At 42.7% G+C, this 25,718-nt stretch overlaps 2 protein-coding genes across 2 annotated transcripts in view; one reads left to right on the plus strand and one right to left on the minus strand.

The window, feature by feature from the left end:
* Window positions 1-10,831, plus strand: part of capn1 (calpain 1) — a 26,114-nt gene extending 15,283 nt beyond the window's left edge. The window contains exons 8-21 of the mRNA XM_076027899.1: window positions 2,561-2,635; window positions 3,415-3,575; window positions 4,176-4,336; window positions 5,069-5,080; window positions 5,245-5,456; window positions 5,878-5,917; window positions 6,038-6,103; window positions 6,197-6,254; window positions 6,356-6,420; window positions 7,290-7,358; window positions 7,545-7,623; window positions 7,716-7,832; window positions 7,948-8,006; window positions 9,174-10,831. Coding sequence (XP_075884014.1) covers window positions 2,561-2,635; window positions 3,415-3,575; window positions 4,176-4,336; window positions 5,069-5,080; window positions 5,245-5,456; window positions 5,878-5,917; window positions 6,038-6,103; window positions 6,197-6,254; window positions 6,356-6,420; window positions 7,290-7,358; window positions 7,545-7,623; window positions 7,716-7,832; window positions 7,948-8,006; window positions 9,174-9,200 — 1,201 coding nt within the window. The 3' untranslated portion in view covers window positions 9,201-10,831. The remainder of the gene's footprint in view (window positions 1-2,560; window positions 2,636-3,414; window positions 3,576-4,175; window positions 4,337-5,068; window positions 5,081-5,244; window positions 5,457-5,877; window positions 5,918-6,037; window positions 6,104-6,196; window positions 6,255-6,355; window positions 6,421-7,289; window positions 7,359-7,544; window positions 7,624-7,715; window positions 7,833-7,947; window positions 8,007-9,173) is intronic.
* Window positions 10,832-11,020: 189 nt separating this feature from the next.
* Window positions 11,021-16,204, minus strand: pnp5a (purine nucleoside phosphorylase 5a). Its single transcript, XM_076027900.1, has 6 exons — window positions 15,994-16,204; window positions 14,975-15,144; window positions 13,433-13,536; window positions 13,133-13,308; window positions 12,533-12,723; window positions 11,021-12,068 (listed from the first exon to the last, which is right to left on the minus strand). The coding sequence occupies exons 1-6, from the start codon at window positions 16,014-16,016 to the stop codon at window positions 11,851-11,853; spliced, it is 882 nt and encodes a 293-aa protein (XP_075884015.1). The 5' UTR covers window positions 16,017-16,204; the 3' UTR covers window positions 11,021-11,850.
* Window positions 16,205-25,718: the final 9,514 nt, after the last annotated feature.

Here is a 25,718-nt window from a genome sequence, read left to right on the forward strand (position 1 = left end):
TGAGTTTACCTACTTTATAATCAATAACCATATATGTGTCCGTACATTTCACACGGTTCCTGAACAAAAATAATCCTTCAAACAAACCAAGGACTAAAAGGTTTGACCTTCGAAGACAGAGGGCGCTAGAGTTTCACTGTTTGACTTCTGGCATTTTGAGTTCAATCAGAAGTTTTTGCTCATTTAAACGTGGAGTTATGCTGGATTATTGGCCGAGTTTCAATTTGAGCTCAAAGCCCATAAATTCAGTTTCCAGAAGCTGCCAAGCCTCCGTCTTCCCCGACAAGTCCCAATAAGGGAAAGGAAGTGAACGGGGGGGGGTGAGCAGCCTGGGCTTCAGGCCTGCAAGAGTCAGACAGAGTGGAAAATGGGTTGGATTATGTAACATCCCTGCAGTTATGAAAGTACATTCCAAGCGATTTCACAGCCCATATCAGTTTTCAACAGTTTGCACAGATGCTCTACTGTACTGTTCTCCTCTTGCTGTACCGTTCTTCTCTTGCTGTACTGTTCTCCTCTTGCTGTACTGTTCTCCTCTTGCTGTACCATTCTTCTCTTGCTGTACCATTCTTCTCTTGCTGTACTGTTCTTCTCTTGCTGTACTGTTCTCCTCTTGCTGTACCGTTCTTCTCTTGCTGTACTGTTCTTCTCTTGCTGTACTGTTCTCCTCTTGCTGTACTGTTCTCCTCTTGCTGTACTGTTCTCCTCTTGCTGTACCGTTCTTCTCTTGCTGTACCGTTCTTCTCTTGCTGTACTGTTCTCCTCTTGCTGTACTGTTCTTCTCTTGCTGTACCATTCTTCTCCTCTTGCTGTACTGTTCTTCTCTTGCTGTACCATTCTTCTTCTCTTACTTTACTGTTCTCCTCTTACTTTACTGTTCTTCTCTTGCTGTACTGTTCTCCTCTTACTTTACTGTTCTCCTCTTACTTTACTGTTCTTCTCTTACTGTACTGTTCTCCTCTTGCTGTTCTCCTCTTGCTGTACTGTTCTTCTCTTACTTTACTGTTCTCCTCTTACTTTACTGTTCTCCTCTTACTTTACTGTTCTTCTCTTACTGTACTGTTCTCCTCTTGCTGTTCTCCTCTTGCTGTACTGTTCTTCTCTTACTTTACTGTTCTCCTCTTACTTTACTGTTCTCCTCTTACTTTACTGTTCTTCTCTTACTGTACTGTTCTCCTCTTGCTGTTCTCCTCTTGCTGTACTGTTCTTCTCTTACTTTACTGTTCTTCTCTTACTTTACTGTTCTCCTCTTACTTTACTGTTCTCCTCTTGCTGTACTGTTCTTCTCTTGCTGTACTGTTCTTCTCTTACTTTACTGTTCTTCTCTTGCTGTACTGTTCTTCTCTTACTTTACTGTTCTCCTCTTACTTTACTGTTCTCCTCTTACTTTACTGTTCTTCTCTTACTTTACTGTTCTCCTCTTACTTTACTGTTCTCCTCTTACTTTACTGTTCTTCTCTTGCTGTACTGTTCTTCTCTTGCTGTACTGTTCTCCTCTTACTGTACTGTTCTTCTCTTACTGTACTGTTCTCCTCTTGCTGTACCGTTCTTCTCTTACTGTACTGTTCTTCTCTTACTTTACTGTTCTCCTCTTGCTCTACTGTTCTCCTCTTGCTGTTCTTCTCTTGCTGTACCGTTCTTCTCTTACTTTACTGTTCTCCTCTTACTGTACTGTTCTTCTCTTACTGTACTGTTCTTCTCTTACTTTACTGTTCTCCTCTTGCTGTACTGTTCTCCTCTTACTGTACTGTTCTTCTCTTACTGTACTGTTCTCCTCTTGCTGTTCTCCTCTTGCTGTTCTTCTCTTGCTGTACCGTTCTTCTCTTACTTTACTGTTCTCCTCTTGCTGTACTGTTCTTCTCTTACTGTACTGTTCTCCTCTTGCTGTTCTCCTCTTGCTGTTCTTCTCTTGCTGTACTGTTCTTCTCTTACTTTACTGTTCTCCTCTTGCTCTACTGTTCTCCTCTTGCTGTTCTTCTCTTGCTGTACCGTTCTTCTCTTACTTTACTGTTCTCCTCTTACTGTACTGTTCTTCTCTTACTGTACTGTTCTTCTCTTACTTTACTGTTCTCCTCTTGCTGTACTGTTCTTCTCTTACTGTACTGTTCTTCTCTTACTGTACTGTTCTCCTCTTGCTGTTCTCCTCTTGCTGTTCTTCTCTTGCTGTACCGTTCTTCTCTTACTTTACTGTTCTCCTCTTGCTGTACTGTTCTTCTCTTGCTCTACTGTTCTCCTCTTGCTGCACTGTTCTCCTCTTGCTGTACCGTTCTTCTCTTGCTCCTCCACTCCTGCAAAGGCAGAGCCGCCACTCAGAGGCATCATAGCGTTTGTTAGTTTGAAGCTAAATGGTCGCCAATTGAGTGCAGACCCCACTAGAGTTGGGTCATGACAGTTGCACTTGCCTTAGTGCTGCATGAGGCTTTGAGTTGGATTCTTCAGCTGTGAGGACTCTACCGGTGCAATGAGTGAAGTCTCTGGTTTAAATCCAGGAAGCTCTCTGCAAACCTCCTCCAACACTAGCGAAGCCAGTCCTGACTGACTGTCTGTGTGATGCCTCTAGTTCCAGGGAATGGGACAGTGTGGATCGCTCTGTCAGGAGCCGCCTGCAAAACCGCAGCGACGATGGTGAATTCTGGTGAGTCTTCTCATTTAGAGTGTGCACCACTTTCAGAAATGGACAATTTATGTCGCACAACTTTGAGAAACACATGAAATAAACGATCTCATGGCGCCAGATACAAACATTTATGTTCTCAGCTGCTGGTTAAAACTTCAAACCATAGGTTGAGCAACCTTAATGATTTGGACTTGAGGGTGGCATGTGGGAGGCGCCACAGGTAAGATGGAGTTTTGACATGAGGTCCACTTATATGACACCCTCCCAAAGCCTGAGGATGTGCATCACTGGTTCAAACTGCAGCCTCTGCCACGCTGCAACCTGCAACATCGCAGAGTGAATGAATGACAGGTAGCAGAATATAGAATGTTGCAACCATAATCCAAAGGAAAGATGAGAGCACGTTGATGATACAACGCTTAAGGCTCTATAATGTGGCATTCTAAAATTAAAATTAAAAAAAACTATTATTATAATATAATAATAATAATAATAATAATAATAATAATAATAATAATAATAATACATTTTATTTAGCAGTTCCTTTCACAGCACTCAAGCACACTTTACAGAAGAATAAAAACACAATAAAAGTAAATACAAAATAAAAAAAACAAAAAAAAAACAACAGACAATTAAAAGAGAACAGTAGAGTCACATGGAGTTTAACTACTCCCACCTGCAGCACATCTTAACTGGCAGCAAATCAGCTTTGACCCGAGGAACTACGGCGCAGAACAAAACCACTTCTTTAGCCCCCCCGCTCTGACATCTGCTGTGCTATTCTTGTCCCTCAGGATGTCGTTCAGCGACTTCCTGCGCGAGTTCACCCGCCTGGAGATCTGCAACCTGACACCCGATGCTCTGCAGAAGAGCCAGCTGAAGAAGTGGAGCACCTCCCTCTACCAGGGGGAGTGGAGGAGAGGCAGCACGGCCGGCGGCTGCAGGAACTTTCCAGGTGTGTGTGGGAGAAATGACATCTGATGGTGGGCTGAATGACCTGGCATGGTGTGTGGAGTGAGTCGCTGCTGATTGTGGTGAGGATCGGCTGATTGGCTTCAGAGTGGGAGTGGCGTGGCGATGCCGTCATGGGAAAACAGAGAATTCGGTTGGGGCCTGACAGCAAGCCACGACACAAAGAGTGATGCAAGGAGAACAAATGGTCATACAGCCAACTGAGAACAAATATCAGCCACCGCCTCCCTCCTGTATGGTTGCATTATTCAAAGCTTGTACACGCAAATCACTTCATGATCTGCGAGAGATTCTTCTGCAGTTTCTGATCCCAGTGTGGGGCATTTTGTTCATTGGTCCATGTTGGCGCTCCAGGAACGCTCTCCTTCTTATACCATTTGGAAAACAAATAAAAAAATAAAAAATAAAAATCTTTCAAACAAATTGAGGAAAACAACGAGGCCACTGGATGTGGATTTGGAAAGAATGTGGACCAGTGACTCCCATTCGAAGTATTTCAAACAGTGGGGGGCCCTGACGGCGCCCCCCACTGTTAGAAATACATATAAAGGAGCTGCTTGACCTTTGTGTCTTTCTCTTCCAGCCACCTTCTGGCTGAACCCCCAGTTCAAGCTGGTGCTGCAGCATCCCGACGCTCCTGGAAACTCCGAGTGCAGCTTCCTGGTTGGCCTCATGCAGAAGGACCGCAGGAAAAAACGACGAGAGGGCAAAGACATGGAGACCATCGGCTTCGCCGTCTACGAGGTCAGCGGCGGAGAAAAAGAACATTTCTTTTTTTCAGACTTGTTCCGTTGAAGCGCTGCTCCTAAATCACCCTGCGGCAGTGAGGGCGTTGTTTGCCAGGGACCTGATACAGCACGTCTTTCTTTTTCTGACTGACATGGTCGGCAAAGATTCAAAATGCAGACTTGGAGGCAGTCAGGATAGAAATAGTTCAATAGAATGAATGGAATGAGCCTTTACTTTGTCACATGTGCCGAAATACAAGCAAAATTGTTGGACTCTAAGCAGTCCAAAGTCTATTTCCAGGATGGAAATTTCATGACCAGAGCTACAAAAAAATGCTAGACCTCCTCAGTGAAACCTAAAAATAGAGCGCAGGTCCTCGAAACACAAGAAACACTTGGGGGAAAATTGGTGGAATGCTTACTGGGACAGAGGGGAAAGAGACAGAGAGCACCGTTCAGGTCAGGGGTGGCTCTGATGTTTCTGGACCTGTTCAATTGTGTCTGTGCTGTGGTGCAAAGACTTTGAGATCATCACAGCATTGAATTCACACACACTAGTCGGTCTGGGAACTTGCTTTCTCCAGACTTGACTAAAGGTTCTCAGAGCAGGACAGAAGCAGCACTGGGGGCCTCCTCCACTGTGTTTGTCCCATGTAGTTCCTTTAATTATTTCTGTGTCCGTCTCTGCCTTTACGCCAAGTCCTGTGACTGACTTCTTATTCTTTCTTTGTCTATTTGTCTTGAACAGGTGCCGGATCAGGTATGTTTTGGAAATTCCTTTATTCCCACTGATTCAGGAGCTTCTCACTGTTTTTTTTTTTTTTTTTTTTCAGTGTTATTGATGCAAATTGAGAAAATTCAACAAAACACAAAGTATTGGTTGATTGAAGATGGCATTGACGAGCTTCTCTTCTTCCATCCCAGATGGTCGGCAAATCTGGGGTCCACCTCAAGCGTGACTTTTTCCTCACCCACGCCTCCAGCGCTCGCTCGGAGCTCTTCATCAACCTGAGGGAAGTCAGCTCGCGGCTGCGGCTGCCGGCAGGGGAATATATCATCGTCCCCTCCACCTTTGAGCCCAACAAGGAGGCCGACTTTGTCCTCAGGGTTTTCTCTGAGAAACCGGCCAAATCTGAGTGAGTGGCTAAATCACAGGGAGAGGCACAGCTGGAATTGATTGAACACAGACTGAAAATTGAGAGTACTTAGTATACCAAGTATACCAAGTACCTACTATAAACACTTCAAAGGTGCAGGTGTGTAATGTTTGAAGATTTTGAAGAGGAAATCAAGTGGTTATATTATAGATTGCGGCGCTCCTGAGCTTGCCAGTGAACTACGGTGGCCTGCGCACCCAAACCTGGATACCTTCTTCTTCTTCTTCTTCTTCTTCTTCTTCTTCTTCTTCTTCTTCTTCTTCTTCAGGAGACTTTAAACAGACTGTTAAGCACAGTAGAAATATAAAATAAGTATAACAAGACTCCAAAACATTTCAACGTATGTCTGTACATTTGCAAAGAGCCGACTCACAATCTCCAAATCTTGTCTTTATTCAAGGGAGCTCGATGATGATGTGGTGGCAAACATTCCACCAGAGGTAAGATATTGAAACATTGGACTGTGAGATGATGATGATGATGATGATGATGATGATGATGACGATGATGATGAAATCAAAATACTGTATAAAGGGAACCCAACTTGTCTTTTCTTCCAGGTTCGGCTGGATGAGAGCCAAATCGATGATGGTTTTAAGAGTCTTTTCAGGCAGCTGGCGGGACCGGTGAGCATCGACCTTCTGGGAGGACAGAATTTATAGACCATACACGTGACTAGACTCTGAATTTGATTGTCTGACATGTGTTCGTGCCACCAGGACATGGAGATCAGTGTGACTGAACTGCAAACCATATTGAACAGGATCATCAGCAAACGTTAGTGTGACAGTTGGAATCATGATCATTCGATGATTTAGATGATTTCGTATTTTTTTGGGTGGGGCATTGAACTGAACTTCCCTTTTCCACGCTGACAGATAAAGACCTCAAGACGGACGGATTCACCAAAGAAGCTTGTCGCAGTATGATCAACCTCATGGACGTATCCTCAATGTTTTATTCAGTACTTTTTGAGCCGAAAGAAGAATTAGCAAAAAATAAAAGTGGAGTTTACGTGTTCTTCCACTGCTGCCAATCAAGATTGACTATCAAATCTGATTTTACAGTGTTGTCCATTCTTTGTTTAAAAGTCATGTGTGTAATAATGGGCAGATTTGGAGAAGAAACAGCGACATCAAGTGGTTACATTTTAGATTGCAACTCTCTTACGCTCAACCTCCCTTTCCGAAGTTTGCCAGTGAACTACGGTGGCCTGTAAACCCAAACCAGGAGGCCTCGTCCACCTTCTTCTTTGTTGGTTTATTCGAGGACACGAGCGTTCACACTAAATTCAAAATGCGCTGTCAGACAGCCGGATTGACCTCACCGGGCTTCCTTAGAAATATGATGGCGCAAGATGGCAGCTAACTGGGAGCGAGACCCATATTGATCTATGGAGATTCTTAAATACAACTAAGAACCATTCTATGGGTAATGACACCAAATTACTTTTGTAGTACTGCAAGTATACATTTTTATTCATGTATGTGTGGGCAGTATATTCAGCTTTTAACCATATAGTGTAAAATTGTAAATCAGGCCAAATATTACACACTGGACCTTTAATAGACGGGAAAGCTGCTGTACCATTCACCTTAACCAGGTGGAATGGAGCCCTAAATATTATCCCCTGGAAACGCCTCAACTATATAATGTTTAATATGAGAATGTGCTGAAAATTGTTAGGCTGAAAATCGTCTTTTAGATTCAAATGTTTCGGTAATCCCAAAACAATCGTAAGGTTCCCCGCAACACAAAACATGAATTGCGGCGTATCGTTCGATTTGTTTAAATCTTAACCGCGCGCTTCAGGCGGATGGCAGCGGAAAACTGGGACTCACGGAATTCCATATACTTTGGGAAAAGATTAAACGATACCTGGTGAGTTAAAACACGGCAGGGTCAGACGGTGTGCGCAGGCTAAATATTGATTCTGCCTCACGGTACAACCTTTGTCTTCCTCCTATTTATTTTGACGTCTGGCCAGTGGCAGCGCTTTCCATTTCGTCTTTTCACCTCTATCATTTATTTCTCTGCCTTTCCAATTGTCCATGCCGCCATTGCCAGAACATATTCCGGGAGTTCGACATGGATAAATCGGGCAGCATGAGCTCCTACGAGATGAGGATGGCTCTGGAATCTGCAGGTAATCCTTGGTTTACTGCGGAAGCGAGGGGAAGGAAAACCTTCTGAAGTCCGTTGCGTCAGCTGTGTTGTGTTCTATGTTCCCGCTTCCAGGGTTCAAGCTGAACAACAACCTGTTCCAGTTGATCATCCTGCGCTACACGGAGGAGGACATGACTGTTGACTTTGACAACTTTGTCACGTGTCTGGTCAGACTGGAGACCATGTACAGTGAGTATCGTCCCCTTCAGCTCTTCAAAGGAACAGTGTGTGTACTTGTTGTTTGCACGTGTTGTATGGCTCTCCCTGTCGCCAGCTGTTTGTAATCACTCTGCATTCCCCGCAGAGACCTTCAATGACTTGGACACAGACCACGACAAAGTCATAAGTCTTAACTTCTTCCAGGTATGAACACATATTTACGACGCCCTATTATGTGTGACTGGTCTTCCACAGAGGTCTGCTGTTATATCAGAGCACTTCTTCTATTCTTACAATTAGTGGATATTGGCCATTACTCAGTGAGTCAACGTATATGAGTCAATGTGTTTATTCGTCTTTATTATTTGTCTTGTACTGTATTTGTGTGTCTGTATTAGTGTTGTCACGATACTGGATTTCAGACTTCGATACGATATTTGGGAAAGTATTGATTTTCGGTACGATTTTCAATACTAGCCATATATATATATATACTCATTTGAATATATTGAATAGAACCCTGAACATATTGAATGAACCTTGAATATATTGAATGAAACCCTGAATATATTGAATGAAAATTTAATATATTGAATAGAACCCTGAATATATTGAATGAAACCCTGAATATATTGAATGAAAATTGAATATATTGAATAGAACCCTGAATATATTGAATAAAACCCTGAATATATTGAATGAAACCCTGAATATATTGAATGAAAATTTAATATATTGAATAGAACCCTGAATATATTGAATGAAACCCTGAATATATTGAATGAAAATTTAATATATTGAATAGAACCCTGAATATATTGAATAAAACCCTGAATATATTGAATGAAACCCTGAATATATTGAATGAAACCCTGAATATATTGAATGAAAATTGAATATATTGAATAGAACCCTGAATATATTGAATGAAACCCTGAATATATTGAATGAAAATTGAATATATTGAATGAAACTCTGAATATATTGAATGAAACTCTGCATATATTGATTGAAAATTGACTGACGTCATCATTGCCGCCATCCTGTGCCTGTCGTGCGGATGCTGCAGCACGAGCCAGTCAGCTCGCAATGTAGTTGCAGCGATTCTTAAGGTCCTAGCACCCTGGGCAATCGGCCAAGCGACGCGAATAAGCGCTGCAAAATGCAAATGTTTCGCCGGCGATTTTTTTTTTTTTTTTTTCTGTGCACACCAAACGCGACACAAATATGCGTATAAAATTCGCAAAGCGAATAAAGTTTGTTTTTACGTTTCAGGCATTACCAATAGATATATATATACAGTATATAAACATTTGTCTGCTGTCTACCTGTGGATTTCCTCATGGTTGTTTTCCTCTCTGTGCTCTACAGTGGATTACACTGACCATGTTTGCCTGAAGAAGGATGGATGCTCCCTCCGACTGTTGCACTGCCTCCTTCTGCGCCCCCATTTGTCCTTGTTTGAGAAGTGCCTTTTCTTCCGCTCCAGTCCTTTCTTGCCTCTGTGAAGCTCGCTGCTCTCGTCATGTTAAAACGCGGTGCCAAAAGACTCTGTTGCCATTGCTACTGTGCCTATCTCAACGTGACCGGCTACACGCAGGTGCCAGACAGAGAGTCGACAATCGATAAACAGCCGAGAGCTGAAATAAAGCTCATTGGTTAATGCTGCCATACTTTATTTAGGCACTTGCAGTCCAAATTAATCGCAATATAGTCTCCTTCAAATAAAAATGTAATCCTCGCCGCACAAGTTGGTTGTGTCTTTTAAAAAACAACAACATACCAACTAACCAGCCAAGTCACCAACCCTTCAGACTCTGAATTGAAGGGGCTGGAATTTGTTGGATTGAAATGAATTGAAATAAAAAGTAATGAATGAATGAATAACGGTACGTTTTTAAATGCAGGACTTACTGAAACAAAAAAAAATTTTTCCATCCTCATGCGAAAGCGTCAGTCGAATCCAAACAAAACTCAGCCAAAAAAAAGAAAGGTTTGCTACGTTGATTTAACCGGGTAGGCCACTTTGAAACGACAACGATAACAACAATAACAGCAGAGGCTCTTGTTGTCCCTGTACCTCTAAATCACGTCAAATCAAGGTTTCCAGACACAACAGAAGCTCATTGTGGAATTACTGTTATTGTGGAATGAGCTTCCAATTGATTTAAATGACCGATGACACCTACAGCGGCTGTAACGACAAGAAATTGCTTATACGTGCAGGTGCAATGAATAAAATGTACCACCCAACAGAACTCTTTGTTGTAGAGGCACCGATGTGGAAACCCTGCTTGGTAGCCAGCTTTGTTTTGTTTTTCCTTGTTGCCGAAATGGCCTTTAACAGTGGAGGAGGCGGCGGTTTCACCACAACAACAGAGCAACTGGCTGCTCAACCTGCTCCTAGGCAATACAGTCTCATTGCTCTGTGTGGCAAGATGAGGGGATCCTTGCAGTGTCCTGATTTACCCAACACAGGGACACATCAGCGTATACCTGAACATCGCGTGTGTGTCTGTACTCCCACAGTCTGGTCACGTTGCCCAATCCGCTCTTTTTCATATCTCGTGCCAAATTTCTACTTTGTACAGATTTTACTTGACAGGGCTCAGCGGTGCAGAGACGCTGCTGGTGTGCTCTGTGACAGCGTCATCGTACAATAGTCAAATGAATAAAAAATATAGTGTTATAATGCGATGATATACAGTATATTTCCTTCAAACTATTACTGCATGGCATGCATCGGAAAACGATTTTGAAGTACATGATGGTTGATCTGGATTAGGTTGTGGTTTAAAAAAAAAAAAAAAATGAATATGTTTGCTTTGTTGGATTTGTTTTGGTCCGGATTGCCGCTACTTTGGGTGGAGGGAAACAATCACACACACAAATTGGAAAGAAATGTTGTATGTATGCTTTATGAAATGTGATGCTCTTCGACCGGGGGGTGCAAGTCTTTTAGTTTGCTACTATATCAATATGCTACTTACAGTGTGGCTTTGAAAAAAAACAAAAAAAAACAAACACAACTCCACAGTATTTTGATGTGGAGTAGCTGCATGTACAGTTCTGCAAGTGTTTCAAATACCAACCAATATATATCTGCTTTGCCAATTATTTCAATAATTGAAATTTTTGTAATTTTTTTAATTGAAGACACGGCATTGAAAACCTGCCGGTGCCGTTCATTTGTACCACACAATCAATGCCGGCATTTGTTTTTGCAGTGTAGCGTTGCTCTGTGTTTACACCAGAAACATTCGGGGGGGGGGGGGTCCCTTTGGCCCACTCATCATGCATTACACGACTGCCTGTTGTTGTCGTCTCTGCAAAATCTTCCATGTACACGTTGGGAAAATAAAGCTGGGACAGTTGACTGCTTTTGATTTGTGTTGGAGGTCGATGATCATTGCACGGATTCTGAAACTCGGCCATTTTAAATCAGAAAGTGAGAAAAAAAACAACAACCCACAATGGTTATACGGTAATAAATAGAATATTTAATAACAACATCCATGTTTTAAAAAAAAAAAAAAAAAGCGCAATACACGACTACAAGTCTTTAAGACCACCAATGTACACATGTCAAAATCACAATATTTGGATATCTTACAGCAAATTGTTTTTTGGTCGTTGTTAAGTTAAATTGCAGACGTTTGAACAAGAAGATCACATTTTAAGTTACAACAAACACGGCTTCTTTAAAACGATACAAAAAAAAAACTAAAACAAAGTACGGAGCGAGCGTTTGAATCTGAAGCCGCTCAACTGGAGGAATGCAAAAGTGTCAAATAAGGCACCGCGGCGTCAAAAGAATACAAAGATTGTGTGCATTTTGTACACCTTCTATTCAAAATCTAAGAATAATTCTTTTTTTCAGAATGAAAAAAAATCATATATATTTTTTTGACCTACAAATATAAACAGTCTGACCGCTTGCAAAGTAGGATTTTCTTTGTCAAAGTGGCACTTAGTGCTGAAGCATCAAGGTGTGAAGGCCTCCCTGGAGACCAGGCTGGCTGGCTGGCTGGCTGGCTGGCTGGCTGGCTCAGGGGTAGTTGTTGCCGTGCTCAATCCTGGTCACCATGGTGGACACCAGCTTCTCCAGCTGCTCCGCTCGCTGCTTGCCGATCTGCAGGACCTCCTCGTGGTTGGCCTTCTCCTCGCTCTCGTAGTCCATCACCGCCTGGTTGGTGATGAGCGAGAGCGCAAAGGCGCGCATGCCGCAGTGGCGCGCGATGATGACCTCGTGCGCGGTGCTCATGCCTGCAGGACGGAGGAGAGGAGATGAGGACGAGGTTGGAGGAAACAGAATCTCAATCCGCACGACCGAAATCTTTGTATATATTTGTTTCATATGTTTGTTTTACATCGCATTCGGCCTTTCCCCAGATTACTTTAGTCATATACTTAATATAAATACGCACAGTGTATTTAGGAGTGTAGCCTTATGCACCATTGGCACCTTTGCCACGAAGGCACTTTGTTGTGTGTTTTGAAGACCGTTAGTATCTTTACACTGACTCCATACTTGCTTACTGTTTAGTCCTTAACTTTGTATTCTTGTGTAAACTTATTCAACTGCCGCTTTGTCATGTCTCCCTTTTATTTATTTATTTATTTTTTCACATTTTCTTTATTCCTCATGTGCACAATGACGTCGGCTTCCGTCGCACAGCGATATTCTTGCTGTTCCAACGGTCTAAAAAACGAACCAAACCCCAACTCACCGACGGCGTCGGCGCCCAGCCTGTGCAGAATACGACACTCGGCGATGGTCTCGAACGAGGGTCCGCCCAGCACGCAGTAGACCCCCTCCTTCAGGAAGTCCCCGTAGCCCAGCTCCTGTCCCACGTCCATGGCCAGCTGCTGCAGCTCTCTGTCGTAGGCGTCAGACATGCAGGGGAAGCGCACCCCGAACCTGCCAGACGCACACACGGAGGAGGTGGAGAGGCCGAGTGAGGACATGTTGTTAAATAGCTAAATAGCCTACGCGACTCATTGGAAGAGCAAAATCAATTTGCAATCAACTCCAGTCCAACTTCTTCCACACTGCCAGTCAGAAGTTTGGGTCAACCTTCAGATTTGATCATTTTTCTTTCATTTTAATGACTATTTACATAGGTTTTCCCTTAAGGGATCAAAAATATGAATGAATTAAACATATATGGTATTGTGTAGTTAGGAGATATTGAACAATGTTTAACAATGATATTTAACGCTCATATATTTGATGTCTTCAATATGTATCTACAATGTGGACAGAAAAAACACTGCTGCTGAGTCAAAGCTTATTATTTGAGAGTGCACACTAGCGGCACCAAGCCCACCTCTCGTCGTTGGGCCCAGCCAGTGGATTGATGCCAGCGAAGCCCGGCATGTTGATGTGGTCCTTGATGATCATGATGTCCCCGACCTTGAAGTCCTGGTTGAGGCCGCCGGCCGCGTTGGTCAGCATCACCGTCTCCACCCCGAGCAGCTTGAAGATGCGAATGGGCAGAGTGATCTGGAAACAGTGCAATCAATTCCAATGAGCCTTTGAGTTAAACAGAAATGTATACATTGAAGCTTTGACGGATTCCAGGCTTGTTGTGAAGCGTTTGATGGAAGGGATTCCCATCAATACGCACCTTCTGGATGGGGTAGCCCTCGTACAAGTGGAAGCGCCCTTGCATGCAGACGCACGGCCTCCCTTTCAAGGTGCCGAACACCAGACGGCCTGCGTGTCCGACCACTGCAAACATAAACCATAAGACCGTAAACCACCAGGGCCGTCTATTGGCACAGAGACCTGCTGCAACCAGCAGCTTAAAAGTTCCAGTGGGCAACATTTTTGAAGGAAGTCCGTCTGAGAGCGAGTTTTCAGACTTAGGGCCAATTCCAATTCCTCCCTTAACTCCTCAATCTTTGGCCCTCAATAATAAGTGTAAGGGTATCTTGTGGCTTAGAAATGGGACACGCCTTAAGTGCAGTTACGTCTTCAGACTGTGGGGGGTGGCCTTACGCCAAAGCTACGTCCAGTCTGTCAAGAAGACGACGACGAAGAAGGAGGAGAAGAAGAAGAAGAAGAAGAAGACGACTAAAAAGAAGAAGTCCTCCGTCGCTACACAACGAGGTATACAAGTAACGTGAAGCCGGGACCGCCGGTCCGGCTGACAAACATCGTAAAGTAAAAAAAAAAAAAGAAAAATGTTACGCAACAACGATGTCAATGATCCATAAAAAAAAAGTCTTAAACTAAGACAATAAAATGGTTTCGTAATATTTATATCTTTATTAACTAAGAAAATACTTCCATTTGTAGCTCGCTTTTTTCGACGATGTCTTGCCGAAAATACGCAATGCCTTCTGGGTAGCCCTGACTGCCAAGGGTGGTGCCGGAGAATCTCCATATTGAGGGCGATACAGCCCTGAAACTCCTCCCTCAACTGGACCATCTGAGAATCGGGACAGCACTTGCACCTCGCGGGAGCGCGCATTCTTGAGATTGAGGGTTGAGATCGAGGATTAAGGGAGGAATTGGAATTCACCCTTAGTTCGCTGTCAGGTGGGCTTCATTAAACAATGGTGGCACAAGATAGCAGCTGATTAGGAGCAAGACCAGGAGTTGGAGAAACTTTTTGACTGGTGGGGCCACAATGGGTTGTAAAATTTGCCAGAGGGGTAAGAGCAGGAGCAGGTGGAGGTGGAGGTGGAGGTGGAGGTGGAGGTGGAGGGAGTGTTTTGGTCGGCCACCAAAATATATCATAGGATGTGTAGAAAACATGTTGCCTTATTGTCAATTGAAAATGAACAAAAAGCAAAGTTACAACATTGAAGCCCCACCCACCAGGGTGTTTAGCTCTTTATTGAAATGACTCTTAGGACGCAGCAAGAAATGGATGAAATACAGCTATTTTATGACTGACTGACTATTAATATAAATACTTCAAGTTTGGTGGGTCTGATTAAAAAGCTTAACGGGCCACGTATGGCCCCCGGGCCGTAGTTTGCTCATGAGGAGCGTTCTAAGGGTAGGAAAACCAAATGACTTCTATCGAACTGCGAGTGTAAACTTTTATTCATGTGTTTTTAGGCAGCCTGTTAACCGTTTACCAATATAAAAATCATAAATCAAAGCAAACTTTACACACTGGGCCTTTAACAAGAGCACAGTGGCAGGTCCCACTCACCAGTGCTCTGTGGGAAGTTGGGGATGTCCTTGTAGTTGAAAGCCACCGGGTCCTTCAGGAGGTCAGCCAGCCCTCCCAGCCCTGAGCCACACACTATGCCCACCAAGGGGTGGATGTCCGTCTGGGCCATGAGCCAATCAGCAGTGGCCTTGCAGTCCTCATAGCTGTATCTGGATGACATAAAAAAAAAAGAAAAAAAAGAGGGCAAGAGGTAAATATTACCACTGCAAATAACACTGGATCGATAAAGAACATCAAGCGCCATACAGGTGCTGCCTGTTCCTGGGGGCCTGCGTGAAGAGGACTCGGCTCGGCCCAGCGACCAGTCTCCCTAAGCAGTCGCACTTCCACAAATACCACGGCTTTTGTCCCTCCTCTCCGCTTCTTTAATTAACTGGCACGGCAATGACATGAGGTTGCTGGCCGAGAATCTGCTGCTAAAGAGGAAATTCATGTGACATGAAAGACACACATTCCTGCAGGCTTCTCTTGGATCTCGGAACGTTGCACGAGAGATTAAACGACACAGCCTCTTCACTTGAAGTTGACTTTTAGACAGACTGCAGGGATTTTCAGCAGAGGAGCACCGGATTGACAAATCACATGCTGTAAGATGTTATGTAACATTACTAATTATGTGTATTATGGTAGGTCGCGGGGGATATATATATATATATATATATATATATATATATATATATATATATATATATATATATATATATATATGTATATATTTTTTTGAATATATATATATATATATATTTTTTTTTTTTTGAATATATATATATATATATATATATATATATATATATATATATATATATATATATATATACATATATATATATTTTTTTTAACATATATATATGCACACACACACACACACACACACACACACACACACACACACACACACACACACACACACACTACAACTCGGGAAACTAGACTTTATCAAAAAGTGTAACTTCCAAAAAAAAACAAACAGGAAAAACAAGAAACAAAACAGAACTTACCCTTTATTGGCTTCTGGAAACATTTTACAGGATGGTGAACTTCTTTTAAAATCAGAGGGCAACTTTTCGCGCAAGAATAATAATTAAAAAAAAAAAAAAAAAAGAAAATCGAAAATCCCAAAGAGAGGCGGAGAGGCGTCAGCAAAAAATAAAAAAACTCGGAACTTTTTGAAACGTAGAAGTTGTATTTTCTTAAGCCAGGAATGAGGGGAAAAGCTTCAAGTCGTCGTCGTCGTCGTGTTGTCTCGGAGCTCGGTGATCGCAGTCAGTCAGTCGGTCAGACCTTCAACATGAGAAGCAGAGAGCCACCGGTGCCCTTATAAGAGGCGGCAGAGGACCGCCGCCCTCGGCTGATGACGCAGGAAGCCGCTGCTGCAGCCCGGTTGGTCGGCCGCACACACCCTCGACATGCTAGAGAAAAAAATAATAATACTATGGGGTAATATGGGGGGTAGGAGGGGGAAGGGGGGGGAACAAATTTAACCCGTTTATGTCCAGCCGCGATGCTGCGTTAAAATTGACGTCACGGTGGGCTGTCTGTCGCCGTGACGGAACGTCACTTGTTGTGTTGGCGACTCAATCGATGTTTTACACTCACCCCCATTCACCTGACGTCGAGCAGTATCCGGGAAGAGATGCACAACAAAACACCGTGTCCGTGGACAACATGGCCGCCATGCTGGTCGACGTTCATCAACAACGTGTCCTTCTCTTTTCCTTCGGAATGTCGAGCTTGTGAGACGCCCGTTGCTGTGTCACGTTGTCCCCATCATGGCAACGTCGTCAGCAGCTTCACAGGGTCAAAGCAAGTCAATAGTTGTGTTCACTTAATACCCGTTTGTCAACCTGACTAATTGACCAGAAGAAGCGATCTCGTTTGTTTGTTTTTAAACCATATGTATGTACACCACCAGTCAAAAGTTTGGACTCATACTTCTGATTTGATGGTTTTTCATTCATTTTCATGCCTATTGACATTGTAGGTTTGTCACTCAAGGCATCAAAAACTATGAGTGAACACATGGAATATGTGTTCAACAAGTTTTATATCTTAGATTATCCAGAATAGCCACCCTTCATATAAAATACATATAACATAACATATTTAGGTATTTAACAGTTTTTCTTTTGCCATTAATCCAAATATCTCGGTCATATATTTGATGTCTTCAGTGTGTATCTACAGTGTAGAAAGAAGTCAAGACAAAGAAGAAACAGGTGTGTCCAAACTTATAACTGGTAGTGAATATTTGTTTATACATTGCATTTCACACACAAGGCAACTCAGTTATGTGCTTCGCATGATTAAGAGAACTGCAACAACTGTCAGAACAAGTGACAGTGCTGTGATGGAAGGGTGAAAGTGTCTCATTTTCAGTTACACTCTGTTGAACAAACACTGCAGTCGCAGAGTCAACATTACCAGGAAATCTGCAATGTTGTGCGTGTGTGCGTGTGTACGTTTTTGTGTGTGTGGTTGTTGGGGGTGAGGATGGATTTGTTCATTTTCAAGAAGTCGTTTAGTCATTCATCTCAAACAGAGTGATTCACTCGCAATCCCGAGTTTCCGCCACTGACACTCGTTGAAATGCAACTGAATGGCAGTAAGTCAAAGGCAAACACTGCATTTCTGACCCTGCATTGTACCCGTACACTGCGCTCCTGACATGTTGAGTGCTGAACAAAAAAATGTGCCTGACAGTTTGAAAGTCAAACAGACGCGTGTGCACACGGACACACGCGCACACAGATCACGAGGAACTCCTGAACTCCTTCCTTAATTGATGTGCCATACTAAATATAAAACAGAACAGCACATTAAGATGTGAATGAGAAACATTCAGCAGAAAACACCAGTCACCTGTGCTGGAGGATCAACTCGGGCTGACCGCCTGTCTAATGACCTGGGTCTTGAGTCTTGAACCCGGCCACTGAGGTGGAGTCCTCCTGTGTTCACTGGCTGCTGAAGTCAGAGACTGAGGCAGAAACCTACAGGTGCTGCACAAGAGCAGCATTGTGTGAATAAACAATGTTCAGGTGGAGACTAACAACAGAGGGAAAGTGTTTGTGGCTCCAAATGCATTTGGTAGAACTCCTTTAACGTAGGCTTCCGAAGTGCCATAGGACCATTGGATCAGCGCTTCTGGTTCTGGCTGGAGCATCTCCTCTTGTGACTGTAGAGTCCAATATGGGAGCGGCAGTCTTTCTGACAGCCTGGTTTGTTCTTCTGCGGAACCTCTTCTCATCCCACTGAAGCAGAAGGTGTTCTTCAAATCTCTGAAGACCCTTGTGGGTCTGGTTTTAGGTCTGGCTTGCATAGATCTTTGTGTCGTAGCTGTGGCCGCCCTCGTGGCCTCTTTCCCAAACGAGCTCCGCATGTAGGAGGTCTGTAGGATTTCTGCCACCTTCCATACGGCACACATGACCCAGCCAGTGAAGACGTCTCTGTTTAAGGAGTGTTTACATGGAGGGTTATTTTTGCCCGGGCCAGAACCTCCCTGTTGGGTAGTGTAAACAGTAGTGCAAAGTCTGCACCAGGCATGGGCAAACTACAGTCCGGGGGACACATGCAGCCCGTTAAGCTTCTTAATACGGTCTGCCAAACTCAAAGAAATATTATTAATAGTCAGTAAGTCATAAAATAGCTGTATTTCATCAATTTTGTTCAGTGCTTTAAGTCATTTCAATAAAGAGCTAAATAACGTGGGGCTTCAAAGACACTGATTTTGTTTAAAATGCTTTTTGCTCATTCTCATTTCACATTACATATATACATATCATAACATATCCCATGATATATTTTTTCCTCCTAGGAGGTGGCTCACCAAACACTCCATCCATCTGCTGCTGCTCCAGCTCCTTCTGTCAAATTTTAAAACCCATTGTGACCCACCAGCCCATAGCAGCTTAACTACAGCACAGAAAAAAATGCCACAACTTGTTTTCTACTTGTTCCACTTTCCCACGATTCATTGCTATTGGCTTTTTTTTTCTTGTTTATGCTGCAAATATCCAAGTCCATTTGCAAGGGTTATGTAACACTGTCCCTTCTTTTTTGTTTTTTTCAAAAGGTGGCACAAGTGTGATCCCAAATGACACAACAGTAACACATGAAAGGTCCAGTGTGTAAACTTTTATTTATTTATATATATATTTATATATATTTATATATATTTATATATATGTATATATACATATATATATATATATATATATATATATATATATATATATAACCTGCCTGACAGCGCTTTTCGTATTGAGTTCACTGTCAGACTGCAAACATTAACCATAAGACCATAAAGCACCCAGATCATCTATCGTGGCTGAGATCTAAAAAAAGTTCCAGTGTGTGAAAATGTTTAAGGGAGCCCGTCTGACAGTTCCGTTCATATTTAGTTCACTGTCAGATGAGCTTCCTAAAACAATAGCAGCGCAAGATGTCAACAAACGAGGAGCTAGGCAAGGGGTGTGCAATCTGTTTGACTGGTGGGTCACAATAAGTTGCAAAATGTGACAGAGGGGCCGGAGCAGCAGCAGATGGATGGAGTGTTTTGGTGAGCCACCTCATAGGAGGAATAAATATACATCATGGGATCTGTAGAAAACATGTTGCTTTAATGTCAACTGAAAATGAACCAAAGCAAAGTTGCAATAAAATGAGTCTCTTTGAAGCCCCAAGGTGTTTAGCTCTATGTTGACATTACTTACTTACTATTGATTTCATTTCTTCACGTTCGGCGGGCCGGATTAAAAAGCTCAACGGGCCCCATTTGGCCCCTGGGCCATAGTTTGCCCATGCCTTAGCCAGAACCTTCTTTCTCGATGTATATTCTTATATATATGAGAACCATTCATAGGATAGGGGAACCAAATGACTTCTATTGTTCTGTGAGTATACACTTTTATTAATGTATTTGTAGACAGTATATTGAGCTTTTACCAACATAAAAATCATCAAAAAAAAGATTTTCCACACTGGGCCTTTCAGTAAGGTCCAGTGTGACAACACAGTGAGTTGTCACCATTGCGCAAAGCAGACAAGAGAGCATTAATTGACTCTCCTGCTTCGCTGCTCTCCTTCCGGAGGATTGCACAGGTCAACCTCAGCTCTGTCAAACTTTAACGCCAGTCAAAACACAGATAGCGTGTGCCAAAATAGGACAGAGTGACTGGATTGGTGGGCCTTGAGTTGTTTGGCACATGAAGAAGGAAGCCATCAGCCTTCAACTATGATTTGTGACGGAGTGAATTACCTCTGTGTTTGGGGTCTGGCACCTGTGTTTGATTACACACTACAGGTTATTGACACTGTGGTATCTCTCCTGGGTAATAGCTGACACTCCTTTGGCTCAGCCAATCAGCAGGGGCCGTCTCAGTGGAGCACAACAAACCAAAGTGGGACATCAGTAACGCACTGGACACCTCAAATAGGCTGACACGTGTTTTTGAAGGAGACGTTTCCCAGATGAATGTTATATTTAATAGCATGTTTTGGCCATTTTGAATTCGAGACTAGTAAGTAGATTTCCCTCAGATGTTTATTTCTCACCCTTTTCGTGTAATAATAGGAAACAACAAACCTCAAACACAAAACTCTATTATTAGATTCATATTATTTTTACACTTGAAGCTGGGCCATACATTTCTGCAACCAGATACACAAATAGTCTCCATCATTGCCATAGAGTGTTTTAACATTTGTTCCGTTCAAAAACAAGGAAGCATGCAAAAGTCATTTAGAAATAAATAAATATGTGAACCATGATTTTTATCCAAGTAATACCAATACAAAGGTGCAGCCACAGATATCTGCCCCCCCCCCTCCACCCCCCCAGCCTGCCGGAATCAGATGACGGTCAGGCACGGGATACAACGTCAGCAGACTCATCAAAGCCGGAGCCACTCGCCACATTTTCACACTAATCCAATTTGACGCAACAAGCAGAGCTAAATGAGGGCTGGGCTTGTTCACACATACTGTGGAGTCAAAGGCCGGAATCATGGCCTTTAGAGATGAAAGGCTCCCTTCACTTCCTCCTGGAGCTCCACTAACTGGTTGAGTCTTTAACAGACCGGTCCAGGCTCTTACCCACTTTACATTAGTTTAAACAGATTTAAAAAGCTCCAATTGAAAAGGAAACTGAATGACCTGTGGAATCTGTGATGATCTGTGAAAGGAGGAGAACCTATGCACACACACACACACACACACACACTTACACACAGAATATAGATATAAGATTTTCATTGATTTTTGCAAAATTATATTTTAATGCGCCCCACACAAGTTTTTATTTTTTAAATATCTAGGACCTGTATGTGGCAACAGAAAACCCAGGTACACACAGATAACATCCATAATATTGTGGCAGCTTGAGCAAGGGCTTATGGGGGTGGGGGTTACATTACAATGCCTTTGTTTGTGTTTATATTTGTGCTGGCTGTGTTGCGGGGGTGTTTGAATTGAGTGCTTGATTGTTTTTTTTTTTGTCATGTTATGTATGTGGCACCTGTGAGTAAAGTTGGCTCTGTCTGTTAGTTCTGGGCCAGTCTGATCAAATGTTGCGTAATATTGTGTTGACCACCTAAAGCTTTACTTACATTGCATGACGTCTAGTTGGCCCAACAAACCAAAGCACTTTGGCCTTAGTGTGGTACTCTCGAAAATTTCCACTACATATAAGTGTGTGTGTGTGTGTGTGTGTGTGTATAATGTATGTATGTATGATGTATGTATGTATGTATGTACTGTAGGTGTGATGCTGCCTGTACAATCAGCCAGTACTGGCTAACATTATGTCACTTTTCCTTTGAACTATGACTTCTCTGTAAAGATTAAACTATCGACGGTATTTTTATGACTTCCACTGGCCCTTTTTCATCAGAGCGTAACCTGTTGTGTATTGACTGATAACGCACTGTTATGACCTGCTAGTTTGTAAACAGTCTCGGGCTACTTGGTGTTATGGGCAAAATAACAGTTCAAACCTGTCATCCTGCCTGGATGTATTTTATGTTGTGTACTCTGCTCAGCACATGTTCGTTTGAACAAAGATTTTTTTTTTTTTCCCAAGTTTCAGTGAAAGACCTGAAACCAACTCTGATATGGCCTTGACATCATCGAGGTCGACTGACAAATGTATGTTTTGCTCTCAGCATTCCAGCAAACGTACCTTGATCTTCTGGGGTTGACCTCAGAAAGCTCAATGGCCCATTTTCAAAGTAATGGAGTGACCAGTTTGAATAGGCTAATCTCACATTTCCTGTGCACAATCAGTCTAACTACCAAGCTGGACCCAGAGGACAGAGAGACAGGGAGGAAGAGTCCGTGCATTGCTGGGAGGGATGGTGAGTAGGCCCAAATCAGACAATCTAAGGTTCCGTGATGGAGAGTGATCCTCGAGGAGGTCTGACAGGTACTGTGGGGCCTGGACATGTTTTTGAGATGGAAAAGGCAGATTGGGTAAGGGATTTGATGTGTGATTGATGAGGGAGGGTAGAGTCCAGGATGACACCCAGGTTGTGAACCTTGGTGTTTGGAGAGATGGAAAAACCATCCACATGGAGGAGAAAATCTCCAACCTTCTGAAGCTGCACCCTGGAACCCATGACCTTGAGCTCTGTTTTCTTGCTGTTGGGTTTGAGTAGGTTGATGGTCATCCAGATCTTTATTTCTACTAGTAAGTAACGCACTGCGTCTACAACTCTTTTATTCACTGTTTTCGTACTGCTTTTAACCTTGTTTTAACTTGTTTTTATGTTTCTTTTGGTTTTAATCTCTGTACAGCACTTTGGTCAACTTTGTCGTTTTAAAATGTGCTTTATAGATAAAATTGAAATTGAAATTGAAATAGTAAGTAACGCACTGAGTCCCTCTATCACTTTTGGCTTAATCGATATGTATATACCAGAGTTTCTGACAAAATAAGGTCTGGCATTGCTCGATCTGCCGCAACGGTCCGTAGCCTCACTTGGTCCAGTTGAGTTTAATGTCACTGCTTCAACTTGGCCGACTGCACCCGTGACTGGCAGAGAGCTACGGAACGCTCCGCACTCCAAAAGAACCTTTGAACACCCGAGGAACTAATTTCCTCGAAAACGTGTTTGTTGCGTCTTACTAAGAATTGCCCAACATCCAATGATCCTTTTATGATCGGACGTTGGACGCAAACTGTCGCTTATCGCTTTCAGAGCAACAGAGCTGAATTTTGTTCCTCCTCATCCACCAACTTTAGGTCAAGTGTCAGAAGAAGCTTCTACATATCCTTTGGCACATTTGCTGTTACAAATGAGTTTCAATGTTTTTTGTGCCATTTTTGTGTTCATGAGTTGAGTTAGAAAACATGCTGACCTTATAAAATATGAGTTCAAGAAACGTTGCTCGACAACCTTTATTTTAAATGCTCTTGGACAATAAAAACTTGTTTACATCATGTATGTCCTGGAGTCACAAGTCAAGGTTACATAAAACTACGGCACAGCTTCTCCTTGGAAGGTCAAAAGCTATTTAATGCATACATTTCTTATTTATTTAACCTTGACACAGGAAGTCCCTTTAGCTGACTTTGTGGCTCCATTAGCGTTAGCAGGAAGAACAATAAACAACAACAAAGGACAAAGGGACCTGACAGAAAACTAAACGGATGGAAACGCAGTCAAACATAAGGTAGGTTGTGGGTTTGATTCCGCGGTCTCCTGGGGTCCTTCTGCCTGGAGTTTGCATGTTCTCCCTGTGTCTGCGTGGGTTCTCTCCAGGTTCTCCAGCTTCCTCCCGCAGTGCAAATACATGCATGAGAGTTCTCGAGAGAATTACAGCTTCTGCGCTTTACACCATTCAGTGGAAACACCTGCAAATCGCATTTATTTTGCGAAAAACTGTCATGGAAACGCAGTTTATGTGGGCCCCGTGCTGCACTGGCCACTTGTCCAAGGTGTCGCCCTGTCTCCTCTAACTGGAGTCCATCCCAACTGTCATAGGGTGAAGGCAGGTTGACACCCTGGACCAGTGGCCACTTCATTACAGGGCCACACAGACAGACAAACAAAGACACAGCCATTCACGCCAACACACACCTCTGGACAGTTTAGAGTTCCCGATAGACTTCAACCCTCCGTAGAAACACAGGATAGAATAGTTGAACGTCAATGATTCCAAATTGGGAAACTACACATTGCACGTTCTCAGTTTTGCCCCACATAAATGACAAAAGCCATTAGAGTGTCTTTGTTAAGACGTCACAATCCTCGACCACTCCCACTGTTACATGTGCCGCAATACGGAGGAAAGACAACCTCATAACTCTTGTTCAAGATTACACATCAACTCACTTACGCAAGCACACAAACCATCAAGGGTGGTAAAATGTGAGCGAGGGGCCGCAGCAGCAGCAGATGGATGGAGTATTTTGCTGAGCCACCTCATGGGAGGGAAAAACATATCATGGGATATGTAGAACACGTGATTTAATGTCAATTGAAAAGGAAGCAAAGCAAAGTTAGAACAAAATCAGTCTTTGAAGCCCCACAGTGTTTAGCTCTTTATTGACATGACTCTGAAAACACTGGGAAACATGGATGAAATACAGCTATGTTATGACTGACTGACTGACTGACTATTGATATTACTTCTACAAGTTTGGCGCGCCGGATTAAAAAGATGAGCAGGCCACATATGGGCCCTCAAGTTACTTTCAAATATAACAGTCTCGCAAGTGCATCACTGAAAAGCTCAGCTCAAACGTCAAAAGTACATACTGGAGTAATATTATATCATGAAAGCAGTTTAATTAAGTAGACACAGTCTACTTTTTTTTTAATAAAGATAATCACATAGGTGGCCCAGTATCGCCACAATCCAACTCATATCAGCTCATTACTAAAATGATATAATAAAATAGAATAAATACCTGAACATGTTAAGGTAACATTTTAATAAAATAAAATAAAACCCAAGCATTTCATGTTCCAGAGAAAAACTGTGAACCTTTTGCAGGTCAAACTCATGAAAATTGTTGCAAGCAACAAAAGACCAGAAAACAAAAGCTCAAGTCAAACAAGGTTTGGCAGCATTTGTTCTGTCCTGCAACAGAAACAACGGCGGCTGCATCAAAGTTCAGTGTTCAGGCTGCTGACGGTCGTCTGTCTGCAAAAAGAAGCTTCAGTCTGACCAAAAAACATCATTATTCACCATTTCATACCACATTTTTTTTCAAATGAAAGAGTACAGACCAATAATTACTTTTAATAACTCATGAAATAAATAAGTGGATGAATAACTAAACAGGATAAATAAAGGTGGACTCTGGGAAAGCGGCAGATCTTTGCCCAACGGTGACAAACATGACATGACACGAGCTCGGCTCTCCGGTCGCCCTCTCCAAATGGATATTTTCCTAATCAGGTGGAAAAAATGGTTATGTAACGCGCACCTTATGTAAACGGTACGATTGTGAAAACCGTCATGGGAACAAACTGGTGGCAAATGCCAGATGGTGATTTTTTCCCCCCTCTTTGAACGTTTGGGGGGGGGGGGACACACAAAAGCAGTTAGAAGGCGAGGCGTCGTCAAACTCACACAACTTTTATTTTCCTGCTTTATCTTTAATTGTGGTGTTTTTATTTATTGTTTTGTGGTCTTTTCAGTTTGAGCTTTTAAATTGCACTTTTTTTTTACAAATTGTTTGAATGTGTTTCTTTTGATTTCCGTTGCTCTTCCAAGGTCT

The sequence above is a fragment of the Nelusetta ayraudi genome, unplaced genomic scaffold (assembly GCF_046127955.1).
Source record: "Nelusetta ayraudi isolate G7.1 ecotype Tasmania unplaced genomic scaffold, CSIRO-AGI_Nayr_v1 ptg000022l, whole genome shotgun sequence".
NCBI classification, from domain to species: Eukaryota; Metazoa; Chordata; class Actinopteri; order Tetraodontiformes; family Monacanthidae; genus Nelusetta; species Nelusetta ayraudi.

Excerpts from the sequence above, each read along its gene's own strand:
- pnp5a (XM_076027900.1), bottom strand. The coding sequence starts at position 16,016 with ATGTTTCCAGAAGCCAATAAAGG. Across the intron at positions 13,537-14,974 it reads CAACTTCCCACAGAGCACTG|TGGTCGGACACGCAGGCCGT; the intron begins GTGAGTGGGACC and ends TTATGTTTGCAG. Across the intron at positions 13,309-13,432 it reads AGGGCTACCCCATCCAGAAG|ATCACTCTGCCCATTCGCAT; the intron begins GTGCGTATTGAT and ends CACTGTTTCCAG.